General features: G+C 31.0%; 1 protein-coding gene across 1 annotated transcript; it reads left to right on the forward strand.

Annotated features, from left to right (window-relative positions):
* The first annotated feature begins 445 nt into the window (after positions 1 to 445).
* LOC132042222 (uncharacterized) lies at positions 446 to 9,650 on the forward strand. The gene is made up of 6 exons (XM_059432827.1): positions 446 to 821; positions 1,129 to 1,494; positions 2,077 to 2,157; positions 6,040 to 6,381; positions 7,191 to 7,556; positions 8,835 to 9,650. The coding sequence occupies exons 1-6, from the start codon at positions 483 to 485 to the stop codon at positions 8,928 to 8,930; spliced, it is 1,590 nt and encodes a 529-aa protein (XP_059288810.1). The 5' UTR covers positions 446 to 482; the 3' UTR covers positions 8,931 to 9,650.
* The last annotated feature ends 1,716 nt before the right edge of the window (positions 9,651 to 11,366 follow it).

Raw genomic sequence — 11,366 nt, forward strand, 5'->3', positions numbered from 1 at the left:
CTTTCACCTTTAATTATTTGAAATGTGTGTTTTTAGTCCTTTATATAAGAAGTATGACGTATTTGAACTACTTTAAAAATTATATTACCGTCAATTATGGAGTAATAATACAAGATTAACATAATACATGAGTAATTAAGTGGTGGAAGGACTAGTAATTATTGTAATTTGTGAAATTTACAAGCAAATGGATCAAAAATGCACATTTCAGTTCAATGAAGGTTAAATATGCTTAATCAAATATCACAATTATCAAAATTAGAATTTATCAATAATTGAGGGACTTAAATGTTGTTAACCCGTTTTTCTAATAATCTCATATAATTAAAGTGATTAAACATTCATTTATGTGAGTATTATGCTGACAGGTGTCACCTGCTGAAAGACATTGGTATAAATTGTCAATATCAACATCATGTCAACATTGTCTTTACAAATTAGTTAAGCAGACGATTAAAGTCCCTAGATTATTAATTAGCAAAATGCTAGCCATTTCTTCTTCTTCTCCTATGTTTTCCACAAATAATAATAATTTTGGTTGGCTTTTGGAGGATCCAATAAGCCAACAAATAAATTACAATCCCATAGAAACTTCAGATAATTCAGCTATTGGCCTTCATTCATCATCATCATCACAAAAAAGCCTTCAACATTCTGATTCAAATAAATTTGATCAGATTATTAACGGTGGTGATTATCATAATCAACCTGATCAGATGGTTAAGAAGCTTAATCACAATGCTAGTGAACGTGATCGTAGAAGAAAAATCAATAGCTTATATTCTTCTCTTCGTTCTTTGCTTCCTGCTTCGGAACATACGGTATGTCTTTTTTATTTAAATTTAAATTCAACCTATAGTTTTTCATTTTTTTGGGAGTGAAAAAAGAGAACTTGAAGTTAGAAAAAAATAGAGACTTGAATTATAATCAAATTTAGTTTAACAAAATACGGGTTGATTTAAATTTTGGCAAAAATATCATAGTAACTAGTAAGTTCTTGAAAAATATATGAAGTCTTAACATTTTGTAAATAATATATATAAATACCCTAAACTTTTCCTCTCTTTTTTCCTCATCAATTTAACTATTATGTTCACTAATTACTTCATCATTTTTTGATGCTCACAGAAAAAACTAAGTATTCCATCAACAATAGCAAGAATTCTCAAGTACATACCAGAGATACAAAGTGAAGTGGAAAGACTGATTCAGAAGAAAGAAGAAATTACATCAAGAACTATTTCCAGTAAAGAAAATTCAGCTAATTTTAACAAGCAAAAAAGAAGAAGAGGTGGAATTGAGAGCTCTTCGTTGGTTATTTCAGCAAGTCAAATAGCTGAAAAAGAAATAGTGTTTCAAATATCTACTTTGAAGATCAATAAAGGTTCAATTGGTGAGGCTATATCAGAATTAGAGGATGAAGGACTTGTTCTATTAAATGCATCTTCTTTTGAAACTTTTGAAGATAGGGTCTTTCATACCTTGCATTTTCAGGTATTATTCAGATATTGTTACTCCATATTTGTTGGTAATATAAGTTTAACAAATAATTAAAATATAACAAAATTTTACATTTTAATTATTGCGTAGTAAAGTATTACAAGTACCAATATCAAAATTTACCAATAATATGCAATTATTTTTTATATTATAATTTTTGTCTTGCTACTAGACAAAATATAAAATATCAAATGAAAATACTTCTTCTCTTTCTTCTTTAACCCTAATATATATTGTTCTTTAGTTTACTTTCTAGTTCCAATATAGTATTTTATGCTTATCTTTTTATATTTTTGTGGTGAGTGAGGGGTGAGGGGAAAAGGTAATTTTCATTTATAAAATACCTCGAGTAGAATCCAAAAAGGGCATGAGCTTGTAACTCTTAAAATAAAACTACGTACTTTCTATGTTTTTTAAGTTCCACAGATACTAATTAAGCAACTTAATAATTTCTTAATTAACAGTATAGACTTATCAAACGAACCGTGCATGTTAAAATCTCCATATATTTTTTAGTTTTTGTTCATATTTATCTTCAAAGTTGTAATTGTTGTTTTTTTCCGTTTGGTCTATCAGGTTGAAGGAACAATGGTAGTTGAAGTCGACATGTTAAGAGACAAGCTTTCAACATATTTTGAGAAGGATAACAGATTATTATAATGAATTTCTAGCTCTAATTATAACAAAGACGTTGTATTCGCACTTTTTCTTGGCCCCCATCTTGTTTTCGTAGGTTAGGATCAGCAGAAAATATAAATGCTTTTTTTATTTTATTTTCCCTGTTATTGTGAATGCCTTCATTTTCAAGAGAGGCAATATCTTGTAATCATAGGCATGTTGACTATTCATATAAATTAGCAAGGTTTAAAACGCTTTGGACTTTTAGTCATTTGCACTCCCTTTCTATTTTCTTTCAGTTGTTCACTTGTTCTAGTTATAATTAGGGATTTTGTAGATTTCTTTCACTTTAATTTGGGTGTTAGTTTCTCTATCTTGAAATATCACATCCACTAAGCGAAATGCTATTTCCTCTTAATTTGATGGTCTTGTTTTTACCACACTTAACTAGAGGTCTCGTATTTAAGCATTGAGAATAGAGCTTTTGTGACGCCCAACGGAAAGCGGGCCGATGAGGCCGAGTCAAAGAGAAGAACTGCCAGGTTTGTAGGTCGGCAAAATTCTAAAGAAGGGCCAAGTTGCACATGACACCTTAGACGAATTTCATATCGGAATGGGAGAGAGGGAAGTAAAGAGCTTTGTAAGGACAAAACAAATTCACATTTACACACGTTATACCCGTGCTTTTAGGCTCGATGATGGCGCAGCCCGATGAACAAATCAATGAGATCTGTTCAGCCCAAAACAGACAATATATGCTATGAACTTGGGTAGTGACAATTAATTGTCTCGTGGCTGCGCCTATCAAAAACTCACTGTTTGGCCATTTTGAGATGTAAAAGAATACTTTCAGTTTCAGCCATCGAGATGATTTATTTATTCCTTTATTTTTTTCACTGTATCACATTGAGCTACTACATATATAGAGTCATTCAGATGAAGAAAAGGCTCTAAATTGATTACAAAAATGAAGATTGTCACTCTCATAAAGTAAGTTTGAAGATCATGGCCTTTTACTGTTGTGACATTTGGATTCCTTATCCTTCCTGGAATTTGGGAGCGGACCCTTTAATTTGGCCTTTGCAGCATAACTTGATACTGCTCTATGAGTGTACTTCAAGTACTTTTGTCTCTTTAGGGACTAGAAATAATATATAATGGCAGTTTCTTTTTCGAGTCCGAAGCCAAAAGGGCACTAAAATGCTCAAAATAAACCAAATAGGGTGCTTCTTTCCACAATATACCAAAAGGGGTATAACGTGGAGGGACCAACGTTATACCCAATTTTTTTTTTTTTCAAACTGTCAGACAAAAAAAAAAAAAAAAAATTATAAGTAAAGCGTGGATCAGTCCACGTTTTACTTATATATATATATTTTGCAAATCCGTTCCTCAGTCCACGACATTAGACAGATACGCGATTTTTTGTGCTCGGACGTCCGATTTACGCGATTTTTTTTTTTTTTTGCAACATATTCGAAATAAAGTTATGCATTAAAAAATAACACACTTAAGGAACACTTAGTGTTTTTTTTCCATAAAAAGATCGCAACATCTTATTTTAATAATTCTTTTTTTTTTTTTTTGCAACACTTACTTTGACCAACGATTAGTCGTGGGTCAAGACTTTGAAATGTCAATATTTTATATAGAACCTGATATTTTTTCTGTGTACTATAATATACGCTCAATACATCAAGGATACGTAAACGTTTGGATCGTCGTTTTAGGGGTTGAAAAGGTATCCGAAGTAAGTTTTGTTTGGAAACTTTAGGTTTAAGTGTTTTATTTTTTAATGTTTTGATTTAAGCGTGTTATTTTTTAATCAAGACAACTTTATTTTGAATATAAATCTAATTCAATTAGATAAAAACGTATTTAAAAAATACAGGGAGAAAAACTAGTTGTAAAGTGGTCAAACTTTAGATCGTCATAACTTTGCGCTCGGATCTCCGTTTACGCGATTTTTTTTATCTTGCGTATTTTTTCGAGATCTACGTGGACAAATGGCCGCAAGGCGGTTTGGCCGAGCCGATTTTAAAAAAAACACCTGTTATCCTATTCAATTTCAATTTTCCCCCAAATTGCCGTGAAGTTTTTAGTTTTTTTTTACTTATAATATGATGATACGCAATAGATTTCAATGTAAAAATCCCGTGGCAATGTAGCTGTGAATGTCAATTTCACTTTTGTAGTTTCAATTTTCCAAAATAAAGCTGACTAATTTTCTCGACATATAAAGTTAACTAAAATAACCTTATAAAAATAGAACACTTAAATCTAAAGTTTTCAAACAAAACTTACTTCGGGCACCTTTTCAACCCCTAAAATGATGATCCGAACGTTTATGTTTCCTTGATGTATTGAACCTACATTATTGTACGCAGAAAAAAATATCATGTTCTATATTAAATATTGACATTTCGGAGTCTTGACACACGACTAATCGTTGGTCAAAGTATTGAAAAGAACACTAAGTGTTGCAAAAAAAAAAGTTGACCAATTTTTTTTTTTTTTACTGGTTCTATAACGCAGTAAAATACTGCGTTAAAGGTACTTTCATCACAATTTTTTTTTTTGGGTATTTTGATTCAACCCCACTTTTTTAGGGATATTTTGGTTCTGGACTCGCCAACATTTTACAAACTATTTTTGTAAAACGTTGGCTGGCCTAACAAAAATCAATTCTTGTAAGACAATGGCCAGCCAACGTTTTACAAAATTTAATTGTTGTAAGACGTTGGCCAGCCAACGTTTTACAAGAATTGATTTTTGTAAAACGTTATTTTTTTTTTTTTTTTAAAGTCTGACAGGGTGAATTTTTTTTTGGGTATAACGTTGGCCCCTCCACGTCATACCTCTTTTGGTATATTGTGGAAAGGAGCACCCATTTGGTTTATTTTGAGCATTTTAGTGCCCTTTTGGCTCCGGACTCTTCTTTTTCCCTCTAATGGCAGTTGACTTAATGATTGTCACAACCCTATACTTTGTGTAGGTAAGTGGAATATGTCAGTCATCATAATGTGAAGCTATGTGCTCGGACTCTTCAATTTATCGACGGGTGCTTGTCGGATACTCAAAAAGTAATAAATTTTTGGAGAATTCAACACGGATGTGACATCATTTTTAGAGAGCCCGCGCAACATAGATTTGAAGTACTTAAAATCTTTATTAGGCTTATCTCATCGATTTGCATTCCGATCCCAGTTCTTCATAAATAGTCGGCGCTTTTAATCATAGGCTTATCACCCATTTCTAATAGCTGCAGCTCTGCCGGTTCCCCTGTGGTTAACCCGTCAATAAATTAATTGTTTGTTTTGGAAACACATAGCAAATCTAGAAAGAATTTATTCTTTCAAGTCATCTCGAGACTTCCAAAAGCATCCAAGCAACAGACGAAATTAAACCATAGTCATAATTAAGTTGAGAAAAGAACTTCTGTCGAAGTTTGAAGACGGATTCATGAATTAATTTAATTCAGCAGATGTAGAATATCACTATCACTACTTTTTTGTGACAATAAGTACAAACACAACAAAAGAAAATCTAATATTTTTTAACCAGATATACATTGAGTTTGTCATCGTACTTACACGTGTAATGGCCACTTGATACTCGAGCTTATAAGTGAAATCCCACATAAGGCTCGTGCATGCCATGGTTTCCACACGCATTGCGCATTACAAGTGTATACATATTTTATGCAAATAAACATTGTCCATGGAATTACATAAGTACTATAGTGCTTGTTATTATAAGAAATAAAGAAAATGACTAAACATAATTAAAATAACTTAACATTGGTTTATTTCACTGTTATGATGAGGTATGTCCTGATCGAAGCTATTGATATAGATTCTCATTATAAATGTCATGACAACATTGTCTTGATTACAAATTAGTAAAGCAGAAAATTAATTAGTCTACAAAGTATTAATTAGCAAAATGCTAGCCAGTTCTTCTTCATCTTCTCCTTTGATTTCTAATTATAACTATGGCTGGCAATTAGAGGATCTAATTATGAGCCAACAACTAAACACTACTGCTTTAGAAACTTCAGATTCAACATCTCAAAAAAGTCTTCAACACTGTGATTCCTCAAACAAATTTGATCATCAGATTATTATAGGTGATGATCATTATTATCAACCTGATCAGACGGTGAAGAAGCTTAATCATAATGCAAGTGAGCGTGATAGGAGAAGAAAAATCAATAGCTTATATTCTTCTCTTCGTTCTTTGCTTCCTGCTTCTGACCATACGGTATGATTTTTTCAATTGTTCATTTTTTTTAAATTTTCTTTATTTGGATGTCACAGGAGAAAAAGAAAAAGGGAATTATGATATTTTTATAATAATAGGGTTCAAACTAATCCAAAGAAAAGAAGCTATATATAAGCTGAAGGATATTCTTAATGGTATTATGTCTTTTGGGGGAAATTATGAGGTTTTGGTACAAAATGGATAATACCACATCATATTAAAAGTGTCTTTAGGTTGTTTTAGCGCCCAATAACTAGTATTGGAGCGCCAATGGTTTGATGAGACGAGTATGAAATTGGCAGAGTGATGGCGTGAGGCCCGACTTACTGCCTTTACTCGTGTACGGGTCAGGTTAATTACTACCTTTACCTGTAGCTTAGAAATGCATACACACGGAAAGAAGCATATGGGCTTTGGTGATGAGTACTCAGATGATATGGTTGGTACACAGTGAATTCCGAATTAGCCCTAAATCTTGGTAATGGGCATGTGGAACTTAGTCAAGGGGAGAGTGTGCGAATAAAGTCTCATATTGATAACTAAAAGAAAGAAGGAGCTATATATAAGATATATGGTACTCTTAATGATGTGATTGAGACCTTTTGAAAAAAAACTGTATCGATTTGCCCCAAAACGAAGAATATCACATAATGTTAAGAATATTTTTAGGTTGTATTCGGCCATCATGATTAAACCTATGTGCACCAATAACTATCAATTTAATCTTTGAGCTGGATATTTAGACTGAATTCTAAAGTAGTTTTTTTTCCTCATATGCTCATGACACTTCATTATCTTCATGTTTACAGAAAAAACTAAGCATTCCATCAACAGTATCAAGGATTCTAACGTACATCCCAGAGTTACAAAATGAAGTGGAAAGACTGATTCAGAAGAAAGAAGATCTTACATCAAGAACTATCTCCAATAAAGAAAATTCAGCTGATTCTGACAAGCAAGAAAGAAGAAGAGGTGGAATTGAGAGCTCTTCATTTGTTATTTCAGCAAATGAATTAAGTGATAAAGAAGTAGTGGTTCAAATATCTACATTGAATATCAATAAAGGTTCATTTGCTCAGGCTATATCAGAATTAGAGGATGAAGGACCTGTTCTACTAAATGCATCTTCTTTTGAAACTTTCGAAGATAGGGTCTTTTATACCTTACACTTTCAGGTATTATTAAATATCTTTTTGTTTTCTATAATTGCTAAATTCCCCACCTGATTTTTGGGCTACATTGTTCGGATCCTCTAAAAATGTTCTGATATGCGTTGTGTTCTTGAGAAGCCAGTGCAACAATATTTTTAAAGCATCTGAACTACTTTGAGTATATTTGATTGAGAGAATAGAACAAATAAAAAGAACATGAATATTACAGGGAAAGAGATGATGGTATTTATGTTGTTGTTGTTTTTTTTTTATTTTTTTTTAAGTTTGGAGAAAAATAAGTTAACGAAAAACATTCAAAGTGCTAAAAGGATAGTACTACTTCTTGGTCCCCTTCTTCCTATTAGACAAAATTTAAAGCCTCAGAATTCAAAAAAATCTTCTTCAGTTACTTCTTCTACTTCCCCCAATATATATTGTTCTTCAGTTTACATTTTAAGTCCAACACTTAAACTTCCTCTGCCTCGAGAATCAAACTATATAATTTTGATGTGAATTCAAACATAATAACTTTAATTTATTCAAAATAGCGGAGTACATATTTAGAGACTATATAAAAAACACTATAAATTACAATAATTAACAATATTTAAAAGGAAGTAGTATTTAATGTGTTTTTTGTCTATATATATTTTATGGTGGGGAAAGGTAAGTAGTATTTTAATGTGTTTTTTGTCTACATATATTTTATGGTGGGGAAAGGTAAGGGAAAAAAGTAATAATTTTCATTAGTAAAATACCTTGGGTAGAGTTCAAAGAGGTCATAACTTCTCGACTCTTATAAGAAGACGAGGCATAATTTATGTTCTTTATTTTCATATATGCTATATGCCACTAATTAACAATTTAATAATTTCTTGAGTTTAATTAACAGTAGACTTATCAAATTGTACACGTTAAATTCTTCATATCCATTAGGGGTCGTTTGGTAGAAGGTATAAGCTGGGATATCCCAGCACTAATTTTTATACCATGTTTGATAGAAGGTATAAATTTATCTTGGGATAAATTTATATCTTGTACCAAATATGGTACAAAATTAGTCTTTACGGATATCCCAGCTTATACCTTCTTATCCCACTTATCTTTGGGATTATTTATACCATCTTTTAGATGGTATAAAATAATCCCAATAGATGGGATAAATTAATTCCGAAATAATTTCGACTATCTACCAAACGACCCCTTATAGTTTTTGTTCACATATTTTCGTTGTGTTGTTCTGTTCTTCTATTTCTAATTAGTGGCACTTTTTTTTTTTTCCTTTTCCTTTTGGTCTAACAGGTTGAAGGAACTATGTCTATGGTAGTTGGGGTTGACATGCTAAGAGACAAGCTGTCATCATATTTTGATAAGGAAGAAAAGACAATAAATTTTTAGCTTTATTTTATTAGAAAGACGTTTGATCAGGCTTTTCCTTTTTTCATCTTTTCCCCTAAGACAAAGAGTCGTACATTATGTAAAGTCAATCAATTTACTATATTAAGCAGTCACGTGCTTATGACAATACTCCTTCAACAGAGATTTGCTTGTTCCTTTTAGCAAAGCAAAATGATTTGATTTATCTTTATTCTTTAAGTAACAATTTTTTAAAATTTATTGGAGTATTAGTATTCAAATTTAAATTTTTTAAAACACAGATTATATAAGCAATTTAGTAAAGTAAATACTTAATTAATAATTTATTAAGTAAAATGTAAAGTCAAATAGTGGACTAATAAAAGAGAACAAAGGGAACACACCGTTTTTGTCTACTATGGTCAGGTTATATATCAATTAAATGCTTGGAAGTCATTAATTAATTTATCCTTGTAAGGAACAACATTTTTTATTAAAGCATCTCATTTATTTAGATTAACTTTAAGGGATAATTTTATTTATTTTTTGTTATTTTCTAACACATAAGAGTTAATAACTTGTTTGTTATACACTAAGACCCAACATTTGTAAAATGCGCACATGATAATTAGGTAATAGTACTTCAACGTTTCAAAATAATCTGGAGAAAAATGTATAAAAGGTCCTCAAACTAAATTAAAAATGGATGGCTTAATGCTTAAAGTAAAAAATTTATATGTTCTCCCTCCGTCCCAAAATACGTGTTGACGAGCATTTCGCTTTCCGAGAGTCAAGCTACTTGAATCTTCATTAATATTTTAATATGTATTTGTATACCTTGCATATTAATATGAGAAGAATTACAACTTATAGTACTTTTGTATATTTTTTGAATATCTAAATTTTAATTTTAAAATATTGAATTAATTGATCTAGTCTAATTTAGCTCCAAAAAATAGTCAAATTGACTCTCGAAAAAATTTCAAGTTCCAAAAACTAGTGTGGATCAGTTTTTTGGGTGAAATTTTTCTTCCACTCACATAACTTCAAATTTTCCCAAATAAAATACATGTCCAAACACAATTTCAAGTTCTAAAAACTATTTTTCAATACAATTTTAAAAACTCTTTTTTTCTTCTTCAAATTTCACAAAATCTATGGCCAAACACTAGTCAAGAAACTTGGGCATCAAAGGATTAAAAAAAATCCGATTTTTTTTTTTTAAGAAATTAAGTTCATTGACCATTTCTTTCATGCTCCTCTAACATTCTGTGCTTAATACCTTTTTTTTTTTTTTTTTTTTTTTTGTGTGTGGAAATTACTTATGTTTATACAATCAGTAGCTTATTTAACAACACGATGAATGGTGACAAGATAATTAAGGAACGTTAAAGCTTGCTCGAATAATCCAATCCAAACAATTAAGGGGTCGTTTGGTAGAGTATATAAGATGTACTGAATAAGGTAAATTATTAATGCAGGGATTAGTTATGTCGTGATTAGTCATGTTGAGATTATTTCTTATCGACTGTTTGATATGATGTATTATAAATAGCATGCATTGCATAATTTTTACAAAAATACCTTGCACATTCTTTTGACATGTCAAGACAATTTTGTCTTTAATAATGCTAGATTATCAATGTATTGATAAATAACTAATAATCCATCAAAGAGAGTGTATAACTAATATCAAATACCCTGGTTTGTTATGTATACGGATAATTCCAAAGAGGGTGCATAATTCATACCAAATATTAGTTATATATATGTTAAAAAAGTGTATCAAATAAGAAATTAGTAATATCAAAGCTAATACACAGATTATTTTCTCTAATATTTCCTACTAAATAACCCCTAGAGCATTAAGCCAATGCGATCATGATTCAAATGGTCCAAACCCAGAACATGAAAAAGGAATAATATTCTCCATAAATATAAATAAAATTTAGAATTTTCATTTTTATCAAGACAAATAAAAAGCATTAATTTTAAGTCTAAGTTTGGTAAAAATGAGCCTACGGAAAGTGGGTGCGCAGCCAATCTGAGATGTTAGGTTCGTACCCATAGAACTAATGTTAGTGGTCGTTTGGTAGGTAGCCAAAATTATCTCGGGATTATAATTTCGGGATTAATTTATCCCATATCTTAGGATTATTTTATACCATCTAAAAGATGGTATAAAATAGTCCCGGGATAAGTGGAATAAGAAGAGATATCTCACCCTTGGGATTATGCTTCATTTTGTACCGTATTTGGTAGGAGGTATAAATTATCATTTTGTACCGTGTTTGGTGGGAGGTATAAATTTATCCCAGGATAATTTATACCTCCTAACAAACACGGTATAAAAAATTAGTCTTTGAAATATCCCAGCCTATACCATGCACCAAACGACCCCTGTGGTACTATCAGTTGTGCCTTTTTCTTCTCCTAGCAAAATAATTATTTCTCCCTTTTTCTTTCTTTTGTCTTTAG

Source organism: Lycium ferocissimum, unplaced genomic scaffold, assembly GCF_029784015.1.
Source record: "Lycium ferocissimum isolate CSIRO_LF1 unplaced genomic scaffold, AGI_CSIRO_Lferr_CH_V1 ctg14165, whole genome shotgun sequence".
NCBI lineage: Eukaryota > Viridiplantae > Streptophyta > Magnoliopsida > Solanales > Solanaceae > Lycium > Lycium ferocissimum.